This window comes from Protopterus annectens, chromosome 3.part1, assembly GCF_019279795.1.
Source record: "Protopterus annectens isolate FY-2018-M chromosome 3.part1, PAN1.0, whole genome shotgun sequence".
Lineage (NCBI taxonomy): Eukaryota > Metazoa > Chordata > Ceratodontiformes > Protopteridae > Protopterus > Protopterus annectens.
Genome location: NC_056732.1, coordinates 768,557,402 through 768,584,674, shown reverse-complemented (window position 1 = coordinate 768,584,674; position 27,273 = coordinate 768,557,402). Strand labels below are relative to the sequence as shown.

General features: G+C 41.7%; 1 protein-coding gene across 1 annotated transcript in view; it reads left to right on the top strand.

The window, feature by feature from the left end:
* Positions 1–27,273, top strand: part of LOC122797720 (CUB and sushi domain-containing protein 3) — a 5,249,173-nt gene that overhangs the window by 3,772,158 nt on the left and 1,449,742 nt on the right. Inside the window, exon 34 of the mRNA XM_044066251.1 lies at positions 3,301–3,504. Coding sequence (XP_043922186.1) covers positions 3,301–3,504 — 204 coding nt within the window. The remainder of the gene's footprint in view (positions 1–3,300; positions 3,505–27,273) is intronic.

Sequence of the window (27,273 nt, the reverse complement as noted above, 5' to 3'; positions counted from 1 at the left end):
TGTTACTTAGATCATTCATATGGTTGCTGGCCCCTTGAAGTTTGATGATGTCACTGTTTAGTTTAGACTGCCTAAATGTGGCTCATAGGAGAGTTTAGTTAGACCTCATTGACTTATTTGAGGCATGACCCAGTGTAGGTTTTTAAGAGTAATACACCATTTGCAGAAGGAGTCCATGCTGCTTAAGACATTCAAAAACACTAATTTACAGTAATGTACAGTATCATTAAGTGGTTTGTGTTATGCTATGTAACAGTTAATACAGTTTAGAATTTGACTGAAGTAATTAGTATTAAAGTTCCTCATACATCTGTACCAACAAAACCTTTGCAGCCTCTGGATTTTAGTATGGAACCACTGTAAATGTAAGCAGCTGGTCACTGATGGATGCAGCCATGATACTTGTTATTTTTACATTGACTGGTTCAGTTATGAGCATCCAGTCCAGTATACTTTAATGACCAGAACTGTTATCTGTTCATGTTGTAATGTTTATCAGTTGAGTGTGACTACAGTATTTTAAAGAAGTATGTATAAAATTATCCAATGAGGTTCTCAAGTCAACATTTAGTTCAGCGATAAAGAAGAACTTGATATTATCACTGTATGTGTGTCATTGACAAAACTCCTCTGTGACTGATTCATGAGTTTCTGGGGAAATATATAAATATCAAGTTAATCAATGTATCAGATATCATGTCAAAGTCATGGCCTCAAGATCAATGCCAAGAAGTGTACTGTCATCCCCTTTGGGAAAAACACTGCCCCCATAAACTACCACATAGGCGGTAGCTTACTAAACACTGAAAGTGTGATAAGAGACCTTGGGATAAAAGTGGAAAGTAGTCTCTCCTTTGATAATCATGTCGCTACAATAGTCTGTAAATCCTTCTATGTGGCACACCTCATCACAAAGGGCTTCTCCTCAAGAAAAAGAGACGTCATCATTCCTCTCTACTCATCCCTCATCAGACCCATTATAGAGTGCAATGCCCCCTTTGGCATGTACCTCGCAAGACATCTGCAACAACTAGAAAAGCCACAGAAATACCTCACTAGGAGGATTAATGGTCTCAAACAGATGCCATACACAGACCATCTCTAAAAACTCCAGCTCTACTCCATCGCATATTGCCTACTCAGAGATGACCTCTGCCTAACATACAAAGCCATGTCTAACCCAGACCTGATGGACATGCTACACTTAAAGAAATCCCAATCTCTCCAAGCCACATGCTCCAGGGACCTAAACCTTGTCACTAACAGAACATGCTGGAGGGATAGATTCCTGCCCCAGAGACTTCCCATGCTCTGGAACAGGCTACTCATTCATGTCAAGCAGAGCTCCTCATTAGCCCTCTTTAAGAGAAATCTTAACAATTGGTTGGGAAACAGGAAATTCACCCCTGGGATTACTGCTGTGGTGCTGCTCGACAAGGCATAGGAGAATAATATTCAAGGAACCTTGTTTGGCTAGGCTTATATAGGCCCTAAGGCCTAGTACATACCTATGAACCTATATGGTACTTAGACTTAAAACTATTAACTTTAAATTACGCTTAAATAGTTTGTCTTTGTGGAAAATTTTGAATCTGTTTTCCTGATCACTGGATGACTTCTGAATCAGGTTGATACAGACTAAACTAGTCACAGATACAATAGGGTTTGCTCCTTCTGTTTCTGGCATTGGTGTCAGCAGGTTTTATAAAAATAGTGTTCTGCCTGGTGCTTCATATTACATCAGTGGCTCTACTATGGATTGGATCATAAATGGCCATACAGCATAACCTCGTTTTCAGTTTGCACTTTTAAGTTTTCTTTTTTTAATCCTTAATATTTTTTTATTTATTTGTTGGTAAATGACATTAAGAATGGTATACTTATGAAAAGTTATAAAGTTTCCACTTTTCCTCTAGTCAAATACAAGGAGGTTTTCTGATTTTAGAGTCCTGGCATATATTTTAGATAGCATGTACCAGTTATACAGTACTGAAAAAGGTTCCTGATCAGGAAAGAGTTTGAGTTGCATAATACAAAATGCATACATGCACCCAATGTTTTAAGTCTAGAAAGCAGCCTTAAACTTACAAAGCATGTTGCTGTTTCCTGAATACCACTTACTTTTGTATGGATACCCAGAAGCAGGAATATCCAGGATGGATACATAAGTCAGCAGTGAAAATTGAGGGAGAGGAGTCTGGGGTACATGGGGAGTAAGACATGTGGGCAAACTCTTCAATGCCATCCATTTTTTTAAGTACAAACTATTACCCAGAAGGCACATTGGGTGTTAAGATAGCTTTTTAGTGGGGTTGAATGGAGTGCGTACTGCTGAGTGTCTTGTGGGAAAAATTAAATATAATAATAGAGTTGCCCTGTTAGCTGTAAAGTTCCTTGGTTTACAGTGTGCCCAACAGAATAAGTATGGGAGAGATGAAATAAAACTGTGGACTAAGGATGCTGGCCTAATCTACTTACAGTGCCAAAGAGATGGACTGAATAACAGGATGTTACAACTATCGTGGGAGCTGTGTCTTTCCCTGTAGTGAACTTCAGTGGTACTGTAGCCTGCCACTGTCTCCTTATTGCTTGGTAACAGACCCTGGAGACTTCTGCCCATCCAAGACACTTTCGAGAAAAACATGAAATTGCCCTAGAAATGTATGAGTGAGGGGTCCTGAATTATTGTTTATTTATTTATTTATTTTTCTTTGTTTACCGGGACGTCTAACTAAGTAATATCCATTTTAAGTGAAGGCCCAGGAAGAAAAGCTGTATTTGCTTACATTACATTATACTAAATTCCAGTTAAACACAAAGTAGTTACATTTCTGTTTTATACACAAACAGTAGTCACATTTATACATTCTAATATTTTACAGAGGTAGAAGTTACTGAAGAGAAGTGAAACCACCTCTGATAATGATCACTACTCCTGATCTGAGAATATTAATAATAGAATGAAATAGAAAAAGTGAAACCAAATTCGACTACATGTAGTAATCCTGATTTGAAATTACAAATAATACAATAGCAAAACTGACATAATCTATTTGAAGGTCATTATGATGTGTGAAGCATCTATCTATACTGCAATGTCACATTAAACTAAATTTGTCTCACACTTTGCACTAGTTGTATATATATTTGTGAAGCAATATGAATGAAAAACACTGAGTGCGATTAATAATAATAAACTGCAAATGTTAATGCAATCAGATGAAGCTAATTCATTCTCATTTAATATCTGATTATGGAGTAATGTTGAAACTGCTTTTAAATCTGTTTCTTCATGTACAGCTGTTCCAAGAACCAGTGCCACTCAGTGCAACTCAGTACCGGAGCCAAGATTTGGAAGAAGAATTGGAAATGACTTTGCAGTTGGCTCTCTTATAAGGTTTGAATGTAATCCAGGGTACATTCTGAATGGATCTGCAGCAATTAGATGTGAGGCAGTACCGAACGACTTGGCTCAGTGGAATGACTCCCTGCCTATCTGTGTTGGTGAGTAATAGGCACATTATCCGTGCTATGCAAGCTAAACAATTTACTCAAGGGTACAGAAATACTGTTTTTTGATCTGAAATCCAAACATGATTTAATGATGCCATTTGAGAAGCGTGTAATTTGCATTTCAGAATTAAGGATATGTGCATGCCAAAACTGTAGAATTACTAGCTCTGCATTTTTGAGGAATATTTTTCTGGAAGAGTGACCCATTTCCCAGCAGGTCTTGTCTGTTTCATGTGCTTACTTTCAAACATTCAATTTGCTCTTCAAAATAAATTTATTTGGTAAGGACTCACAGATCATATATATGTTATTAGAATGTTTTTCATCTTTCATGTGGGAGGAAGAATATGATATCATGTTTCATTGTTACTCAGGCACATAAAGCATCTCATTCATATAGATCTTCCTAAAGATGCTGGACTATAAATTATATAAACATATTAACACATTATTCTTTGGTAAAACTGTCTATTCTATGCCAGCATTTTAGAGTATGAAAACATATAATCATGCAATGTGTGAAATCAGTGTTGTTGAATACACAATTAAGTTACAAACAGTTTTCAGCTGCAAGGAAAAGAAGGACATATTTGGATATTCCAAATTCATTTGCTGTTAATGGCAGACAATGGCTTGCAAAAGTTATTCATGTTAAATATGTTTACTTCCAGCTCTGTGGCACAAAGGGCTAAAGCCTAACTACAAAACAGAAAACTTGAGTTTGATGACAGCTTGACTGCTTTAAGAACCAGGTAGAGGAGGATAAGAATGACAGGCAAATGTGAGCTCACCTAATGTGGGAGAATGGATTGGTGGTCCAGTGACTGTTCCATTGCATGCCAAGAGAGATTTATTGGAGAAATAGCCATAAACGGAGACATGAGCTTGTCAGCACTCACTAGCATGTGGGTGTGTACTCACATGCAGAGGAGTGCATATTATAGGCCCTTGCAAAAATGTGGCTTCTCGCATCACTTACCAAGGGGCATAGTTAAGGTCTAATAGAGCCCCCATCCCATGGCTGCAGAAATGAGGGCTATCATGATCAGCAGTATTAAGAATGAATAGGCTGATTGATGAAGGAGGGTTAGAGGTCAGCAGGCAGTGGGAGTAAGGTGTGGGGGTATGAAAAACATATAAAATATTAATAATAAAACTGCTTTTAGTGTTAGTTAGGATTATCCATGCAAAATGGATCACCACTTCAAAAAATCACAGATTTTTCTGTATATTTGTATCTGTGTCTGTGGCAAAGTGTCATTCAATCCTTAATGCAAACTAATGCCATTTGCAAAATGGTGATAAGCTTATCAGCAATTATACAGAAATATTTTTTCTTTTTTACTTTACAACATTTTTTCAAAAAAAGCCCTGCAATTAAAAGATAGCCCATTCTCTCCATTTGTAAAGTTAGAGTAATTGATAAGCAACACAATGATATTTCACTTCTTTGTGAAATTTTAGGATAGTCTTTTCCTATTTTTTTAAACAATAGAGCAACAAAATGAAAGTTCCTTTCAGTGGTTCTGGGATTAGCAGAACTGAAAAATAGACAGCAACCAGACAAACACATCTGAGACAGATTGCAAGTCATTTAGTAAAAACTGATAAATTATCATTTTAAAATTATTTGAGTCCTTTCAGCAGCACAAAGTTTGGCACTTCTAGTAATTATCTTGAACCCTAGGTGTGATACCATTGTTCACAGCACAGCATAGTGAGCAGTCAGTAACTGTATTTAGTGCTAGTTAGGATTACCTATGCAAAATGGATCACCACAGGAGAGAATCTGAACAGGTCATCAGGGAAACTCTTACAGTTACTCAAATTGAGAGCCAAGAGTCTTGTAAGAGTAATATTGGTTCCTAGATTAGAATGCTGTGAAGATGAAAGCAAGGATTCAGTTTAGGTCTGATCTAATAGCGGATGTGAGTTTCAACTGTGCTTCGCATAAACTAAAGGGAACATTAACACTAGATATTGGGCATTGTAACAGTGAGTTTTCAAAGTTTGAGTCATCATTTACAATAAATGTGATTCACCTGGAAATTAAGCATTAGGGAAAAATAAAGCATAAACTGTTGGTGGCTATCTTATGACAGAGATATTGCATCGGATATGAAAGTGGTACAAGGATTCAGAGAAAACGCATCTTTGAGAATACAACATAAATAAAACAGGTTAGATTGCTGGTTAGTAACTCATGACATTATGACATTTTGCACAATTATGACATGAATGAAGGAAAAGGTCAGGCATGTTTGAAAAAATATACTGCATTGATGTTTTAAAGACAGATCCATATTTTCATTTGCTTCTAGAAGATGTGCTTTGAAAGCTAGTTAACAATAAATAGGTAGTTACATAAATAAGTAAATAAATAAGCACTATCACACTCATTTTGTGGATTGCTGGTATTTGGTTGGAATTATAAAACAGATGCAGTAGTAAATATCGTACTTAAGTAACGGAATTAATTTTCAGGCTGGTTTGCACTAGCAAAGCTGAATTTGCTGGTGAGCGTAGAAAACATTCTGTTCATATTATATCTGTCTAGTGTGGGCAGGATGTTTTCTAAGTTAATGGAAATAAGTGAGAATATCAAAACAGTAAGTATTAAAAGGCAATATTAATTAATTTACAGGGTTAAAGTGAACACAGTGATAAAAGGAGACTGCATAATGCAGGCTAAACAGTAAAAAAGAAAATAAGAAAAAATGATGACAGAAAAGAAAATCATTGATTAATTCTTACTAAAAGATTATTGAGGCTGATCACTGAAAGTACCTAGGAGATAGTTTAAAGAATGGAACACAGACATAGGTTAAAATATTTCTGAGGTAAATCATGTGATATACAATTGCAGTTAGACTTGATTTCTTTTATCCTGCATGAATTTCTGCATTTATCAATGTTTTTGAAAAGGATATTTTTCTTGTTCATTTTCAGTGAACATCTTTATAAGAAGTATATTGGAATACATATAAGTACTTGAAATATACACCTTCTGTAATTAAGTTTTAGGTATCCATTTATCAAACATCTTGCTAATACTTTACAGTTATTTTAGAAATTACATAGTGAGACTCCAAAGGACATAATGTGTCTATAAGTACAGAAGCAGTAGATATCAGTATATGTCTATTTAATGTCAGTTAAAAAACAAACAATTATGTGTAATGGTAAGTGCTAATCAGACCTAGCAAAGGTCAGATGGCATTCAGGAAAATGACCCATTCTGGAACCTCTCAACCACTCATAAATGTCCTCACAAATTGGTGACAAAAATAAATAAATACATAATGTATGGGTGCACTCACACATACACACACACACACACACACACACACACACACACACACACACACACACACACACACTCACATATACACATGCACTTTACATGCAGGCTTTGAAATCCTCTAAGCCATGATCAACGATTGTCCCCCACGACACAAATCATGCCACTGACTAAAAAAAAGATAGTTGAACAGACACAGTCAAAATTCTGGTTGCTTACTTTGTTACAAAAATTGCTTGCAGGGACTGATTTTTCCTCTTCTGTAGTGCAGATCATGCTTCCTATCAACCTATAGCTGGAACAGCAACCCCCTTCCCACCGTATCTATGGTCTAGGCTTCAGAATAGTATTCATATATAAGACATCTAACCAGTTTAAGAGTTTTGTAAGAGTTATTTGCAAATATAAATTGTTCTGTTTATCTATTTATCTGTTTTTCTGTCTATCCATCTATCTATAGATAGATCAAGATAAATAACATTACCATAAGGACCTTTATATAGATTGTGTGTGTGTGTGTGTGTGTGTGTGTGTGTGTGTGTGTGTGTGTGTGTGTGTGTGTGTGTGTGTGTGTGTGTGTGTGTGTGTGTGTGTGTGTGTGTGTAGCAGTACTAATGTTGCAGACTATGTGCTGAATATAGAAAACCTGTATCATATTACACTTTGAGGTTGGATAACATTTACATTTAAATGCAATATTCTGAAGGATACAGTAGCTAGAGCACTGGGCAGTCGTGTTTTATTTAACATAAACATATCCTCCCTTCCCCAAAGTGACATGACCTCTGAGTTAGAATAATTAGATTTTAGCAGCATAGGGACAAGGTCCCATCCTTGTGGATACAAGGGGAATCTTTGCCCCACAGTACTTATATGGATACCTCTCTTTCTCATTCAATCATAATGTTTCCACCATAGTCAGGGAATTTTTGTATCTGCTCAGTTTATTTCCAAGGAAGTCATCTTATCACTGTACTCTTCCCTTATCAGACCCATAACTGAATATCATGCCTCCTTTGGTAAGCACAAATTCAAGGATATTAGCTGTATTGTAGAACCGCTGGAACTGATTAGGTCTTGATGCTGATTTGTTTCTTCTGTATGGCTCTCAAAACCACAGGCAAATGAACTCCTTTTGTAAAATGCACACATTATGCTAGTGCACCCATCTTTAGTCCTGGACAATCAGATTTACTTCTCCATATACTATACCATAAAGTCGAGGTACAGGTTTATAATCTGTGATGCTGATACCTGCTATATCCCTTACTGTGAAAGTAGCTTCCCTCCATGTGTATGCTGTTTGTCACAAAAACATTGTAAGTACTATTTCATGCATGCCTTTCCCTTCTTCGTATAGTCACATGCATATTAAGTTCCATAAATGTATCCTCTTAAATCTAATGAAAATTGGAGTCAACATGTTGATATCCACTACTGGACAGTATTAATGGTGTCATTTAAGGAAGGGGGTCTGAAGAACTTTATTCAGACTCTGTAACGGACTATACATAAGAATGGCAACTACAATAGCCATTTGAAATGTAATTACTTACTTCAGTAAGTACTGACATACAGAGACTGAAAGACTGAAAAAAACTGGGGTGCATATATCAATCCCGAGATGGCCATTTTTTTAGAATATTCACATTTCACTGAGGGATGTCAATCTCAGTGTTGATATATATAAATTCAGGGCAGGGAGTTGTGATGAGGCGTACATGGGGGGGGGGGGGCAGGAAGGCATGCAATCCTGAAAAAAAAAAACAGTTTAAAGGGGAAGAGTAATATTCAATATTCACTCTTCTCCTGCATTTTCAGTCTTTTTTTTCAGAGTGCTAGCACTCAACGTCACGAGAGCTGACATTTAATTGTGAGCCAGCAGCTATCTGTCTTCCGTTAGCCACATCTCCCTGTAGTACATGCGCAACAGCAGCATCCACCTGGACTTTTTGCTTCCTAATTTCATTCATTTACCACCATTATACCATCTTATGCAACTGCCTAGGTCTCTTCCTATGTGCACTCTTTTAGTATCCCAACAAAACTATCAAATCTATCCTTTTTTCTTGAAGCTGTACCATTTTGTACTACTTTATGACAAATATAACTTATATTACACTTGACCAGTCCAGCAGCTCTTTTATGATCTGCTTAACTCTCTCCACATCATATCATACCATTTTTTATGACTTTTTGAAATTTGGAAACAAGCATGTTTTTGCTTTTAGCCCTTCCAAGATTGTACCTGCAAAATTATTAAAATGGACCACTCTGATAGGGATCTTTGTGGTATATTGCAAGTTATTCTGCACTCCTCAGGTGAAAATCCTGTGATTATTTCTATCTGTGTTGCCCTGTACAATGATTTGTGATCTCTTACTCCATTTGGGGCAGCTCTAAATTTGAGTAATATATGAAATAGTAATTTTCTATACACAACTTCAAATGTCTTAGCAAAATATACGTAAACCACTTTCACAGCATATTTTCACATAGCTATTGTGATCAAGATTTTGATGAATACTTGTGACAGGCCTCTTTACCTGCGCCAGTAAGCAAGAAGCCTCACTCATCGCCACGGACACCGGTAAGAGACCTTCATTAAAATAGGGTTGGATTTACTCAGTATTTTCCAATGTTGCTCTCTGCATCAAGCACAATTTCCTTAAGAGCAGTTCCAAGTGACTGACACACCCACACCTGGGTATTTGATTTTCACACACACTCCTGGGAAAGCCTGGCACAGATTTATTAGCTGCCTCCTTATGCCCAGACAATAAGGTAACAATCCTGCCACTAGCAAGTCACTATCAGGCTCTTACAAGGGTATCCAATTATACTGAATAAAATCAATACTAACATAAATGGTAGAGTGTAACCGAAGCAGCAAGAATTTTTGGAGTGACCGAGGTGTCACTAGAATAAGCAAAACTAGTCTTGAGATGTTAAAAGAAATCTCTAAAAGACCAGCCGTAATATAAGGTGTAAAAACATTTAATAATAAATAATAAAACCGAAAACATGAGATTATTGAATATTTAAGCGCAATAAACATCAGAGTTTTAATGACAGGAGAAATAAAAATAGCACAGTCGGACAGATTCAAGCAGATGATGAAAAACAATACTTAGCTAATCTCACTGTAATTCAGAGGAACTGTTACGTATCTACCTTAATTAATACAGCAAGGAAATGCTGAGTTGCTTACTTCCACAAGACAAGGTGATGTTCTTCCAACTTCTAACTGACTATAACTGAACTGACTTTGATAAATGTCATACAGCCGAATTCATGAAGCTAAAATGTCCATGCAGGAGCAGTGTAGCACAGAATATGGCCACCGAGCGATCCAGGAACTCGCCGTATTGATGTGCAAGAGTGAGCCAACACTGTTCCTGCACGGAAACCCGTGCTGGATACGAATTACCTCATTTGCTGGTGAAAACCATGCAAATGAGGTAAAATAGTGATCCAGGAAACAGGTAGCTAGCCATGCAGGAACAGTGTAAGCTGCAGAAATGTATTTGGCTACTAGCCAAATACATTTCTGCAAAAATGAAAATGGGGCCATGACAGCTCCAGTAAAAGCATGGACCCTAACCTGTAAGCATGGCAATGGCCAGATATATGGCCATTGGTATGTTAAACTGTTTAAATTAAAAAAAATAAATAAAATGTTATTATTTTTTGGCCGATCTCGGCCATTTAAGCATAGGGAAGCGCTGTGCAAATGGGATGATGGGGAAAATAAAAACATGAATACAAAAAGTCCATTTCAGGGGAAAGCTGCATTTTGTCATTATTGTCAGTGACAAGCAGAATCAAAACAATGGCAGGGAACACTGGTTGCTAAGGAGGAAGGCTCTTATATAGTGCAGTAACTATGGAGTAAGACAGTGGGATATGTTAATGAGGAGACTTATACTGAATCACAAAATTCTTCTAAGTGTCACACTGCACCTAACCATGTAGGTGTTCTAACACTACTGTGTATACAGGAAGAGCAACTAACATGAAAAGGGGATGTGTCATGCTTGCTGTAAGCACATTGGAGCTCCATTGCCTGGGTTTGTACTTTCTTGCCATTTCTTGCTGTTTACACTAGCTAAAGTGGTCTGGGCGGCACGCCTGGGCTTAAACATGAAGGATATGGGAAAAGAAAAAGGAAATAGCAGAACAAGGCAAATGCAGTATAAATAGCAGTATGGGATACTACAACACACAATGAGCCACTGAAAGCACTCAATAATACAGCTGGCAGGTGGCTGTATAGCTGAAAAGGAAAGGAGATGTAAAAAAAAAGCAATAAAGGGCAACAGCATAATAAAGGATAAATGAAGTAGAAATCACTATTATGGGACTCTTGCAACTTACAATGGGCCAGGCAAAGCACACAGTATTACAGCTGGCAGATGGCTGGATAGGTGAAAGTGGGTGGAGATGTAAGTAAAAATTATCAAAAAATGCAACAGTAGTACAAAGGCAATCATGCACAAATTACCAGTAATGCCTCTAATACTCACAGTGACCAAATCAAAGTCATGAGTAATATAGGTGGCAGCTGGAATGTATCATAGTTAGCCAATCATACAGGCAGCATTTGCAACACAGCAGTATGGAAACACCTTACAGTCTGGCTTTTCCCACAAACTCTACACCATTGCTGCATACATGCGGGAGAATTTTAAATGGAAAAATGTTAGGGGCTGCCATTGCTTTGATCCATCAGTATTTGCTAGATGCTGAGGGCAGAGATGAGGATAATGCTGACAACCGCCACAGACCAAAGAATGAGAAAAGAATTTATACACCACCAAGCTGAAACGCTGTATTGTAATAATCTCCACAAATAACAGCGTGTTAGGCGTATGTACGTATTTCTTGAAACAAATTATAAATTCCAAGATCTTTCAGAAATATAGTGAAACAGCAAGTCTATTTAACAATTAAGACAGCACTTACTTCACAGAGTTCTCATCAGCTGTGCTAACTTACTTTCACTCTTAAGTTGTAGTCTTGGTTAGTAGTTCCCTTAAAAACTTCAGGATTGATGCCAAGTTAGCAAATGCTTTCAAACTGTAAACTGAAGCCCTTTTTCATTAGTCCAAGTCTCATTAAAACCACAAATAATTTTTATTTCACAGTTTAAAACAACACTTACTTCCACAGGGCTCTCATTAGCTATGCTGACGTGCTCTCAGTTCGCAATAATAAGTTCTGAATAATAATTTTCTTTAAAAGCTTTAAAATAAATCCCAAACTAAAAAGCTCGCTCTGGTGAGCTTATTTAGTAAAACACACACGAAAAGGGCTTTAGGCTGTTAGCCTTCTTCAGTTCGATGAAATTTCAGTTTCTTAGTTTCAAAATATAAAATAACTACTAGCCATTCAGATTCTTCCATCTACACACACCTTTTTGTGAGCTAATCATGTTCCTTGTATTGAGTACTTTACTTTGGTTTAGCTGAGACCAAAGAGGAGGAGAAGAGTGTTCAGACTCAGGGCAACCTACCAAGGGCAACATGATCTGTACATAGTAGAGCGCTACAGGGTGGACAGAGACATACTTCAGCAACTCACTGAGCTGTGCCAGCCTCAACTCAGAGCTAGAACCAACAGAGGGGAACCTATCCCAGTAGATACCAAGGTATGTGAAGCCTTAGGAATTCTACCTACAGGTACTTTCCAAAGACCTACTGGGGACATGATTGGGGTCTCACAGGCATCTGCATTCAGGGTACTCCACCAGTTCCTGGATACCATGCCACCACATGCCGGTGAGCACATTTACTTCCCCAACACCTATGAGGAGAGGAACATTTGTTCCACCATGTAGCAGAATACATGGAGGTACTGGGTGCCATAGACAACACGCACATCCACATCAAAGCACCACCCAGTGAACAGAGTAGGGTCTACATAAACTGCAAGGGCTTCCCCTCCATCAACTGCCAGGTGGTGTGCAATGCCCAGGGCATTATCATGAATATGTGTGCTGAAAGCCCTGGAAGCTATCACGACTCCCACATCTGGCATTAGTCACAGCTGTGTCAGGCATTTGCCAATGGGGGCATCCCATATGGCCATCTGGTGGGGGATGCTGGCTATGCACTTGAGCCGTGGATGATGACACCCATCAGAAATGCACACACACCCACACAAGAATGTCATAATGAGGCACACGCACAAACCAGGATCATTATAAAGCATGTGTTTAGGATGCTGAAGTCACGGTTTCACTGCATTGACATATCTGGTGGAGCCTTGCAGTACTCTCCAGCCACATGTGCACACATGTTCATAGTATAAGCCATGCTACACAATATGATCCTGCAGAAACAGCTACAGCAGGAACAGCACGTGGAAGGGCCACACAGCCCACCACCATACCCAAGATCCCCACAGATACAGAGGGACTCATAGGAGGAGTCCCCTGAGCCTGCTCCCATAGGCAGACAGAAGCATGCCCAGTATGCTCAGTCCTTGGCAAAGAGGCAATGCATAGCATACAGACTGACATTGTTCAGTCCCCGGGGTCTGACACCTCTCTCTGACTCACACACACAGTAAAATGGATGACACACACATCACATTACTTGTAACTTACCATGTATAGGCAGTGTACTGTGTGCATCCAACATATGCGACCCTCAAGCACTGTCCTCATAACGGCTGCAAGCATAAGGTAAGTCAGTCTTCTTAACAATAAATGAATAGAATAGTATGTTCTGCTAGCATATCTATGGTAATTCTGCATGTGTGCAAGGGAATGGGGTGGCCTACTGGGATAGCAGCACACAACTGACAGCTATGTTGGACACCAGGAAATGTCTGGCCAAAACTGGCTTTCACACACTATGCGGTAGTATGCAAGGTGGCCAATCCCACTACAGTATAGGTGTGGGGACAACTAAGTGGGGGGTTCATAGGTCACAGGCATGGATGTCAGGGTGGGGGTCCCATAGCCACCCCTCACATCCACATTGCATGTCAGCTATAGAAAACCACAGAGAAATGTCTGGTAAAGGCACACAAATGGCAGCAATGTTGAATTGTCACCCTACAGACTCACACAGTGATAGAACAGCAGGACCCACAGTTAATGTACGGCTATGAAGGGTAAGAAGTCTGAAACTCAAGTGGATGCCAGTACAATCTGACCTGGGCTCTTTACTGATATGCCTCCAGTCCCCAGGACAGGGCACAATGGTATGGTAAATGGAACTAAAATGCAAAGCAAATACCAGCACAGTCTGTGCAAATGTGTACAGTGGACAGGTGTGTCCCCCCCCCCATGGAACCACACAAATGCAGTAACATATATGTCTGCATGGAAATAGCAGCATAGCACACATTGGCAGGGCTCTACCAAAATACATGAAAACATCTTGCCTGTCCACAATATGCAGGGGTCAATGAGCTATGTGTATTTGTGGTTAATGCTGTCTGGATCTGACCAGCATGTTCTCCTGGCAGATGTCTTGTACTGCCCTAGGTACAGTGCTGCCTTTGACAGGGCCAAGTGCAGACAACTGCAGTGCCAACTGTTATGCATGTCAGTGACAACCACTGCTCTTCCACTGACATACCTGGAAGTCATAGTGCTATGTGGCATATGCTGCACATATTACTGACATCTTGAAGGTTTATAGGTGTGTACTAGGTTAATGGCCCTGGAGCCTTTAGAAGCCTAGCCCATAGAAGTGCCCTGTAATTGTGCCACTCAATGTTAGTTCCCAGTGCCTCTATCAAGTAGAGCCCTGGAATGATCCCTGGGGTGAACTTTCTATTTCCCATTAACTCATCAAGATTTCTCTTGAAGAGGGCCAGTGAGGTGTTCTGCTTGACATGTATGGGAAGTCTATTCCAGAGCATGGCCAGTCTCTGGGTTATGAACCTGTCCCTCCAGCATGCTCTGTTGATTGTGGTAATGAGGTTGAGGTCTCTGGGCATGTAGTGTGGAGGGATTAGGATTTCTTTAGATGTAGCATTTCTAACAGAGTTGGGTCAGACAGACATTCACCTATGATTACTGTATCAGGCAAGGTGTTTGGCCTTTGGGGCTTAGGTTGAAAGGCACACTCTGTAGGTGAGATATGTATCCTGTGTTTTTTGATGTGTTGTGGTGGTTGAATGGGTGTCTGTCTTGGTGGTCTCCACTGTTTGGGAAAATGTCTATTGAGTGCCTCTGTGAAAATGGGTGTGTGGTTATTGCTTGTATGTCAGAGCTGTGATAGTGGATGTTATGGAAGGGTATGTGTTCCATGTGGTGTGTTGCAGGTGTTGACCCTTCTCCTCTTGACCAGCTAGTCCATTATTTGCTGGAGAGTGCTTATCTTCCAGTTTGGTGATATAGGGGTATCTCTCACAGGTCTGAGTGTTGGGACTTTAGAGGAGAGGGTTGTCTGTGTACATGAGGCAGTTGCAACAGTGCCTCAGAATGCCCAAGTGCACCAGGTTAAGGAGAAAAAGCACAGACAACTGCACTTTAATCATGCCAGGAGAGTTGGTCATAACTATTAAGTACTGGAGCTAATTCTGTGAGGAACGACTACTGCTGATGGCTGTCAGGTATGCTAGAATATTTAATAAAAAACCTGTTGAAGTGCAAAACTATTATGCTACTTGAAGTGCAGGAGAGAAATAACTAGCAAAATCTAAGGGAAAACTGAAGGCAGATTGTCTGGCACCTGTAACAGTTGGCAGCAGCTGTGCAGTTATCAGCACCTTTGGCCAGTTGTCAGTCCAGTAAGCTGTGTACTGCATGCAATAACTGCATAACACTATAGTAAAAATATCTAGATAGGCAGGGGTTCTAATCTCAATATTGGCAAGTGTGTGTGTGTGTGTGTGTGTGTATGTGTGTGTGTGTGTGTGTGTGTGTGTGTGTGTGTGTGTGTGTGTGTGTGTGTGTGTGTGTGTGTGATAGTCATATACTGTGTGTGTTATACCATTTTGAGTTGTGTACCACCCTGTAAACTTCCCATCACCCTACTTTACTAAGTCTGCTGATGTAATTCACCTTAGAAATACCTTGGGACTGGGTGAAATTATGTAAGCTCTGTGGCACATCTGATAATTGTGTAACACTATAGATGAAATAACTAAATAGGTAGGTGTTTTAATCTCACTACTGGAAACTGTGTGAGAGTCATATGCTGTGTGTTTTATACCATTTTGAGATGTGTACAACCCAGTAAACTTCCCATCACTCTACTTTACTAGGCCTGATGATGTCATTCACCTTAGAAGTACCTTGGGACTAGATGAACTTATATAAGCTCTGTGGCATGTCTGATAACTGCGTAACACTGTAGTATAAATAAATAGATGCAAGTAAAAAACTGAGGGTTATGCTACTCAACACCAGGAGTTTAAATCTCAAAATGCATGCACTCGAAACACTCCTAAGTATGGAGAACATTGACATCTGTGCAGTAACTGAAACCTGGTTCAAGGCTCCAGAGAGCACTCCAGCACTATTGGGCTACAACTCATACCACACATTTTGGCCACAGAACATGGACTGAAACACAAAAGGAGAAGGTGTATCCATATTCATCAAGGATACCCACACCTCTAAAAAAAATAAAAAAAATAAGATAAAAAAAAAATAAAAAAAAAAGGATACCCACACCTCCAGGTTAGTGGTGCAGCATGATACCTCTGAGATCATCCATGTGCAACTAACATCGGGAAAATCTGCAATGCAAATTGTGGCCTGCTACAGATCACCCTCCATGACCCAGGACCACCACTCCGCCTTTCTGGAGACACTGGAAAACATGAAGGTCCTACCAAACACCCTAATCTTGGGAAATTTCAATTACCCTACCATTAACTGGGAAAACTACTTGAGTACAAACTCCCCGGCTCAGCGCTTCCTGGAATTTATCAACTCAAATGCCCTGGATCAGCTGGTAAACTCCCATACCAGAGGCCACAACATATTGGACCTGGTCATCACCAACATGAGCGACAGGTGCTCCGTACCGGAGGTCAACCCGTCACTGGTTAGATCAGACCATAAACTAATCACCCTGGATGTCCACACCCCACCACCACCCCCAACCAAGGAAACCACAGTGAAAAACTTTTCTAAAGCAAACTTCACCTTACTTAAGGCAGAGGTGGTAAGTTTCACAGCCCCCATGCTAAAGGATAACACCGCCTAAGATGCAGGATCCTTTACAATTGCACTCTGTGAGCACCTACAAGGATGCATGGATCATGTCATCCCTAGCAAAACCAAGACTCAATCCCCTAAGAGAAGGAAATCAGTCTGGTGGACCCCTGCCATAAACAGGTTATACAACAAAAGGAGGAAACTAGTTCAGAAAAAAGCAAATCCCAAGAAGGAAAGACATCCCTGATCAGTATCAGTAAGAAACTAAGGTCCCTCATAAAATCATCCAAAGCTAACTTCGAAAGAAAAATAGCCAATGATTCAAAAGATAACCACAAAGCCTTCTTTAGATATGTCAAGAATCTAAGTGGCAACTCACAGATATGCTCTGAGATAGTGCAAAATAGCACAAAATATACTGAACCTACTGATATTGCCAACATACTGGCAGATAAATTCAGTGCAAACTTCACCTCCCTCTCACCTTCAAAAGGGCCCACAACAATACCGGAAAAGTGTAGTGTCCTGGAAATCACAGAAGCATAGGTGAAAACAGCCCTTTCAAAAGCCAAAAACACAGCATCAACGGGGCCAGATGGTGTCCCTGGCTGCGTCTTGCAGGAACTACAGAATGAACTAACCCCCCACCTAAACACACTGTTCAACCTCAGCCTCTCTACAGGCTACATGCCCATAGAATGGCATACAGCAATGGTTATTCCGCTCCACAAAGGAGGAGCCACAACTGACCCTGGTAACTATCGCCCCATAAGCCTGACTAGCCTGGTCTGCAAGGCTATGGAGCGCATCATCAAGGAACTCATTAACAAAGACATTGGGAACCTCCAAACACTTGACCCAACCCAGTTCTGCTTTGATAAGGGCAGATCATGCCTACTAAACCTGGTTGACTTCTTTGAGACAGTTACCAAGGCCATAGACAAGGGAAAGGTAGTTCACACAGCCTACCTTGATCTCGCCAAGGCATTCAACACCATTCCTCACTCATGTATTATAGAAAAACTCACCAGCCTGAACATAAACCCCTAAGTCACAAGATGGGTTGCCAACTGGCTTACAGACAGAACTCACACTGTAAGAATAGCGGGCTCCAGGTCTGACTCTAAACCACTCACAAGTGGTGTCCCGCAAGGCTCAGTTCTGGGACCCCTACTGTTCGGCATATATTTCTCAGAAGTACAGGCAAACACAGGACGACTATGGCTAACCAAGTTCGCCGATGACTGCAAACTGGGATCCATAATTGACTCTCCAGCTGACATGGGCATCCTCCAAAAAGGCTTTACTGAGACAGACACCTGGTGTCAAAGTCATGACCTCAAGCTAAATACCAAAAAATGCATAGTCATCCCGTTTGGGAAAACAAAACACCCACGAATTACCACATAGGTGGCAGCTCCCTTAATACAGAAGAGGTAATAAGAGATCTGGGAACCCAGATAGATAGTCATCTCTCCTTTGACAATCATATTGCCAAAGTAGTTAGGAAATCCTTCTATGTGGCCCATCTAATCACTAAAGAGTTCGCATCTAGAAATAAAGAGGTTATAGTGCCCCTCTACTCATCACTCATCAGACCCATCATAGAGTACAATGCCCCATTTGGGATGTACCTCACAAGACACTTCTAACAGCTTGAAAGACCACAAAAGTACCTCACCAAGAGGATTACTGTCCTCAAACATATGTCCTATGCAGCCCGACTGAAAAAACTCCGGCTGTACTCAGTGGCATACCGCTTACTCAGAGGTGATCTCTGCCTGACTTACAAAGCCATGTCCAACTCAGAATTGATGGACATGCTCCACCTAAAGAAATCCAAGTCACTGCGAGTCACGCACTCTAGTGAGCTAAACCTCGCCACAACAATAAATATAACATGCTGGAGGGATAGATTCCTGTCACAGAGACTCCCCATGCTTTGGAACAAAATTCTTAACTACATTAGGCAGAGCACCTCACTAACCCTCTTCAATAGAAGCCTTGACGAGTGGATCGGTAACAGAAAGTACACCCCTGGGATCACTTCATTGGCTCTGCTTGACAGAGGCTCAGTTAATTAATCAATAGGTCGGCAAAAGCAGACACACTCTGGCTAGGCTTATAAATGCCCTCGGGCAGATAGCCTAGTACCTTCCTATGAACCTATGAACATATAGGGGTTTTAATCTCAAATCTGGCAACTGTGTGTGTATGTCTTTGGGTGAAGATCATATTTTGTTTGGATGATACCATTTTGACTTGTGTACCATCCACGCCCGTTTGCCACCTCCTGATGGCATTACTTTATACAACATGGTAACAGCATCTGCCTCACAAGCAGCATGTTAAACCATTGTGCACTCCAAACCAGTCCTCTGTACAGATGTCTATTGAATATCCAGATGTTTGCAAACTATATGTGGTCTGTGTCTCTTTCCAATGCCCATGTATGTAATATTGTTGCCAAATCGGCCACAGTGTGTGTAGTGACAAACACGCCAGCATCAGGCATCATACCTGACTGAAACATCATGCTGATATGATGTCTGCTACACTATCACTTGTCCAGGCTTGTAGAAACAATAAATGACTCCACATACTATTTTTGGTGGGTTATCTCACCATCCATGAAGGCATTCAGAGCATTATGTGTTGTAAGAGGTAGTGTTCTATGTCCCATGCATATAATCTATGTGGGGCATGTCATGGTTATGTAGTAGTACAGTACATCATGGTGAAAATGTAGGTTTACTAATCTGTCTCTTGCCAACTGTGTTCATGTTACTGTGTGCACATCCCCTGTGTCAGTGCTTACTGTGTGTATACAAAGGATATACCATTTTGTCTCCCTGTTCCACCCGGTGAACTCAGGAATACATACCACAGACCTGACATACACAGTATCATGCATGCCCTCACCAACTGCATCAGGGTTGAGTGTATGGGAAAGAAATGGCAAGGCCAACAGGTGTTGACAGGTGAATCTGTTGCAGTTAATGTAATGGCTACGCTTGTGAGGGACATGCTGACAGTACTGCAGTAACCTGTTCTGTATGTATGAGCCTGTGGTACGACAGAACACTGAGATGACATGTCTGAAGGCTACCTGTCTGTGACAAGGGGTATGTATGCATGGTCACACTGTCTGACAACAGAATCCCTCACACACTGTTGCATGCATACACACCTGGTACATGTATATATAATTCAGTACCTTGCCTATGACATGGTCAGTGTATTCCCACTCTGCCATACTCCCTCTTGGGAATGTTTGCAGGGCCACAGCCTGCAGACACACAGACACCTGGAACACAAACTGAATACAGCATGTCAGACTACATTCAGTCAGTGGTACTAACAGCAATAATGTATCCTGGCTAATAAGATAAATTCACCCATATGTGTACCCATAACAAATGCAAGCAGACAGCACCATACATAGTATTACATAGCTACACAGTACTATATTCACCCTGTGCAACAGACCCATATTAATATGTCCCTGCATCGATGGTGTGGATGACAGGGCTGTAGCACAGATATCATTATATGCACAGGGTGTGGTGTGGGTTTACCAGAGGCCTATACTGGGGCATACGGTTGACATTGTGTATGTATGTTTGTGGGGTGCTCATTAAATGGGCTGTGCAGGGGTGGTGTGTGTGTAGAGGTGACTTGTCTGATGGTGATGTGTATGTGTTTGTATGCACACAGTCATGCCATGTGGCTGCCCTACCCAGGGGTAGTTTGGACAGCTGTGGGCCATACATGGCAGGGTGTACAGTTTCCCATCTCTGGCCATGGACATGGGAACTGGTCCTGCTGGGGGTCTCATCGGCACCATCAGGGCCATGTCTGGATGCAGTAGAATTTCCCGATGTTGACTGCTGTCTGCTGGATCTGCATTCCTGTTGGGACAAGCCAGAACTAAGTGCCCAGGGCCTGCTGCATTGTGGCCTGGACAGCACACCACTTTCAGTGGTGTTGGTAGTACTGCTAGTACGAGAACATGATGGTGCATGGCCACGTAGACCCTCAGCTGATTGTGGTGCTGCCCTACATCCATGTGGTTGCTGGCCATCCCCTGCCAAATGCTCAAGCACATATATTCCACAGTCAAGCGGTGCCAAGGTCTCCCCCCACCTTCTATCCATGACCTCAGTACACTCACTGTTGGGTGCAGTGAGTTCACGAATATCGCCATGGACACCAGAGATGTGCTCATCCATGACCCTGCATATATGTCTGGTGTTACATTCATTACATGCCTGTGTGTCCATGATGGCCCGAAACATGCATCTGGTGACTGCTGCTGTGGCACTTGCAACAGGGGCATGACGGGCTGCAATCCTCTTTCAAGCACCCCTGCCCATCTGCCTGTGTGGGACCTTGCCATCACTCTGGCTATGGCTAGTGCCTGCAAGCTCACTTGCCATAGTCACCATGCTAGCCTGTTCCATGTTACCTCCTGCCAACTATCCATTATCTGTGGTCACTGGTGATGGGGTATGTGTGGGCATTGTGACTGTGTGCGGGGATGGGGTTGACAATGTTAGGATGCCAACCGATGGCAAAGATTCAGCCCCTGACAACCCCACCTGTGCCTCAGTAGGAGCATCATCATGGTTAGAGTCTGCAGAGATGCTGACATTAGGATCAGAGCGGGAGCAACTGCAGCCAGCATGTCCACCTGTGAGGAAAAAACAACATATGTAAATTTCTACCTGCACTATAAGGTTTGCTGGTACACACAAAAACAAACACACACACATACACACACACACACACACACACACACACACACACACACACACACACACACACACACACGTGAGGTGCCTCAAAGGCATTATACAGACCTCACATTAGCCAACTGGGGACATTCAAGATACACAGTCAGACAATAACATATACACTCTGGGCAGACCCTCGGCATCATGCAGTGCAGCCATTTCCACTTACTGTTACTACTAATATACACCTCTGGGATACGTGAGTGGTGTTAGCAGGTGATGGGCCTTCACCTAGCACACACTGCACCCATGTAAACATTTATTGCTTTTCACCTGTATAGCACTGTGGCAACTCCTACAGAGCATACATCCCAACTGTACAGAGTGTTTATGAATGTTTAGATGTCTGGCTCATATTTTTGGTCTGTTCCCCATAACTCCTGTGTTTGTCTGATACATTACTGGGATGACATGTGGAATGGTGCCACTAATTAATGTCATAATTTGAGTTGCAGACTGCATAACCTGCAGTAGATATATGTTAAAACAAAGGCGGTTACTCAAACAACTTCCCAAGCTTACAGTGGATATAGAAAGTGTACACTCCCCTGTTAACATGCCAGGATTTTGTGATATATCACGAGACCTCAGAAATCATGTCATAACATTTCCCTCATTTCATATGACATACAACCTGTGCAATCCAACTGAAGAACATACATATCAGTTACGGGTAACATATGGTAAATGCAATAGGTACAATAGGCTGGTTGCATGAGTGTGCACACCCTTAAAGTAATGTTCTGTTAAAGCACCTTTTGATTTATTCACAGCATTAAATCTTCTCAGAAAGGAGTCTATCAGCATGGCACATCTTGACTTGCCAATGTTTGTACACTCTCCCTTGCAAAACACCTCCAACTATGCCAGATTGCAAGGGCATCTCCTGTGCACTCCCCACTTTAGGTCACCCTGCATATTTTCTATTGGATGTAGGTGTGGGCTCTGGCCGGGCCAGTGCAGAATGTTTCATGTGTTCTGTGGAAGCCATTATTTTGTTGATTTGGATGTATGGTTTGGACCATTGTTGTGTGGAAAGGTGGAATTCCTCTCCATCCACAGCTATGTGACAGACACCAGAAGGATTGGAGCCACAAGGGACCAGTGTTTGGAACTGTTCATAATGCCCTCCAACTTGCCTACAGCCCTAGTTCCAGCCTGTGGACACCAAACCCAAAGCAGGACACTGCCATCACCATGCTTCACCTTGGGGGTGTTGTTGTGGTGATGCACAGTGGTGTTATTGTGCCATACAAACCTGTCAGAATTGTGGCCAAAGAGTTCAATCTTGGTCCCATATGACCATAACACATTTTCCCACTTGCTTTTTCTGATGTATTGCTTTCAGACTTGCTCCAAGCATGGATGTTGTTTGGTGTGAGGAACTGCTGCTATCTTCCAATCCTACCCTATAGGCGTGACATATGGAGACCACGGAAGATTGTTGTCTCATGTTGTACATACCCAGTACTTGCTGGAGATGCCTCCTCCTTCACTGTTGCTGACAGCCTCCCTGGCCAGTTTTGGTATTGTATTCTCATAGAATTTGGAGGGATATCCACTCCTTCGCAATGTCGCTGTAGCCCCATATTTTTACCACCTTTTGTTGACTGACTGCACTGTGTTCCATGGTATATGCAATGCTGTAGAAATGTTTTTGTACCCTTCTCCAAGCTGATACATCTCAAAAATGTGGTCCCTTAGCAGCTTCATCAGCTCTATGTGGACCATGGCTATTGTTGTAGCAGGCAATGGGTATATGTTAGGATAATCCTGGTAAGACAGCTGACCATTATTTGCTGTTAATCAAGGAGTCTCTGTAATTGATGGCAGGTGTGTACCCAATGAGATGTAATGCTGTAGTTATATCAAAAGCTGCTTCAACACTGTATTAGCTTCAGCCTGTGCACACATATGCATCTAGGTTGTTGTGCAATTGTTATGTGTCATAATTGTTCCCATAATAGATTTGTTTGCTTTACTATTGAATTGTACAGGTTATAGGTCACATGACAGCTTGGCAGGATTTTGAAATTGTCTATTGTGCTCTCATTTTGTATATCACAAATACCTGGCATTATGACAGGTATGTATACCATTTATATGCACTAATTTATACAATACGACCCCAGTTTTTGGCCTTTGTCCCCCCATTTTGTCAGACTTTGTCCAGATGTCCTGCAATGATAGGTTGTGAGGTATGCTACAGATGTGTGACATCTCCTGCAAATAGACCTCTGTGATGACCACCATGATGCAATGCAGTAAACACCACCACAACTGAACATGCAGATATTGCCCAATGGCTGAGTGTAACCATTGTGTGTCACATGGTCACATGCACGACCTTAACATGCCTGGGGTACTAGAGACCCACAAAAGGAAAATCCCATACTTACCAGCTTCAGGCTGCTGTCCCACATGCAGACCAGAGGGACTTTTGTAGTTGTGGGGGACAGGTATTGTTAGCAGATTCACATATGACATTGGTACAAGATGAATGCTACGTTTCTACACAGGTACAGTACACACTATGATATTACACAATTTTGTGTCCTTCACCATGGATGTGCGCTACTAAACCCCACTCACTAATTCATTTTGCACTGACATATGCATGTAGAGACTCTATAGAAGACAGTTTCACTGCTACCTCATTACATTGATGTGCACTTTGGCCTTACCTGCATGCTCCTCGCCTGTTGCCTAGGTGCCACCCACCTCCATGACTGGTGTTTCACATGTTTGATGTTGTGTGGGGGCTACCCCAAGATTGGCAAGGAGCTTCTCTGTTGCAGTAAGTAGGGCCTGTGTGGTTGGACATCCACTGGTAGTAGTATGGTCCCTCACTACAGCAGCCACCCTTTGCCAGGCACTACGTATCAGGTCAGTTGCTCTATTCCTGACCTGATTGTATGTTCATCCATGGTGGCCCAATATGTTTACTCTGTTTACAAGATCATCCCACAGGGCAGTCTGCTCCCACAAATTTTTCCGGCTACAGCCAAAAAGAACAGCATAATGTGTTATCACAACTTCCGTGATGGCTGCTGTCTCTGCAGCAGTGTATGCGAGTTGCTTCTGCATGGAAATAAACAGGGAAACACATCACAGGACTTCAGACATTGCCCAGAGTTCTTTACAGAGCCAGCACATGAATATTGCCTATCATTAGCCACCACTTACAAACACATCATACCCCTTTACCTAGCAACCCTGCATAGACATGCATTGTACTCCTTGTCCTGATGTGTCATGTTCCCCCAATGAGGGCTAGTAGATTGCATAAATCACCATTCATCATTGACATTTGTGTAGAGGGATGACAGAGGCCATGTTCCTTGCAGATGGGATGTCAATGGTGCTCTGGCTTTGCTTGCATACAGTGTGTGATGAAGCTGGAAGCATATGCCTGGGTTCATGGAGGATGCAGACAGGAATGTTATCAGGCCCCAAGGGGACTTGCTTTTGTTAACTTTGATTAGGCAGTTTACAAATGATCCATGATAATGAGGGGAGGGGTGCATGTGCTGTGCACATCCACCTATACTGATGGTGAACCAGGGGGGTGATGTTTGCCTTAAACCTGTCTGCACCCATTTGGCTGTAGCTATGGTGTGTGTGTATGTGGTGTGATTGACCACCGTTACAGGGTTGGTTGGGTTGTTGACTCTGAGACTGCAAACATATGTGAAGATGGCTTTTTTATTGCCCTTAGTGGATGTGTCCAATTTGTACTCATAGTTAGCCTTTTCAGTAATCCACCTGTGACCTAATATGCTCATTTAGACAAAGGTTGACATGTTGCCCAGTTGGTGCATGATCCTACTTTGCCCTGTACAGCCAATATAGCATCCCATTATGTGCCTTGTGCATTGCTGCAGTCCAGCAAAGGGGATTACTATACGTTGGTGGTGACAGGTTTTACAAGTAAGGTATTGCTGAGGCTATACAGCTATGTGGGTGGTCATATATCTGTTTATAGCAAGCATGGACACAAGGTCATAACACAGTTGGACACCTCTCTAATTTCAATGTGATACCCATGCTTATTCTAGTACCTATGCCTGTATCAGGGCAATACAACAGCTGTAGAAGTGCAACTCTGTTGGATGCACAGAAACTATGACTACACATGTGTACAACATGTACAGCTTATTTAACTGATGTTTTGCATCCCATGTCAGTTGTTATGAGGCAGCCAGGTACACCTACCATACATACATATGCTCAGGTAATACCTGCTATACATTTCTGTTCTGTGTCAGTATAGCACACTGTAATTACACTCTTGCTGCTCAGTCATTCATGTCAAGCTGTTAGGGCAAGACATCTGGAGGGCAACACACATACGTGGTGGGCTATGGGCCAAAATTAGTGAGACTTTCTTCATATTGTTGTAACACACGTACATCATTTGATAGTACTGTAGCCTTTGCATTCACAGACATACTCTGGAGGATGTCTGATGCTCATATGGCAGGCAAAGAGGAGAAAGGCTAGGGGTGTGGTAGTGAGGATAGGAACTGTTAATGTTGTGAGTATGATTGGTATGGGGACAGAGCTTACTGATATGATGGACAGAGGAAAGGTGGATATATTGTGTGCGCCAGAGACCAGATGGAAGGGGTGTATGGCTTTGAGTATTGTAGTCGGGTACAAATAGTTCTATCATGGTGTGTATGGGAGGGGAACTGGTGTAGGGGTTAACTTGAAGGAACATTATGCCAAGAGTGTTTGCAGAGGGGATAAGTGGGTCAGGTAGAGTGATGTTTAGAAAGCTGGTAATTGATGGTGTAATGATGACAGTTGTTAGTGCATATGCTCTGCTAATTGCATGTGTGATGGATGAGACAGATGTACTTTGAAGTGGTTGGATGAAGTGGTGATGAGTGTACCCAAGGGTGAGTGAGTGGTGATTGGAGCAGATTTCAATGGGCATGTTGGTGAAGGTAACAGAGGGGATGCAAACGTGATGGGTAGGTATGGTGTTAAGCAAAGGAATGCAGAAGGTGAAATGGTGGTGGAGTTTGCAAAAATGGTTGGACATGGCTGTGGTGAATATGTAGTTTTACAAGACCGACGGGCATAGGGTGACATACAAGAGTGGAGGAAGATGCACACAGGTGGATTATCTCCTATGCAGGTGGGCCTGTTTGAAGGGGATTGGAAACTGTAAAGTGGTGACAGGGGAAAGTGTAGTTAGGCAGCATAGAATGTTGGTCTGTGGGATGACGGTGATCAGGAATAGGGGGAGGAGTGTGAGGGCAGCACCACGGATCAAGTGGTGGATACTGAAAAAGGGTGTTTGTGAGGTTGAGTTCAGGGAAGAATTAAGACAGGCAGTGGGTGGCAATGAAGAGTTACCAAATATCTAGGTAACTACATCTGAGTTAGTAAGGGAGATGAGTAGAATGGGGCTTGGTGTGACATCTGCACTGAGGAAGAAAGACAAGGAGACCTAGTAGTAGAATGAGGAAGTACAAGGGAGTATACAGAGAAAGAGGTTGGCAAAGGAGAAGTGGGATTGTCAG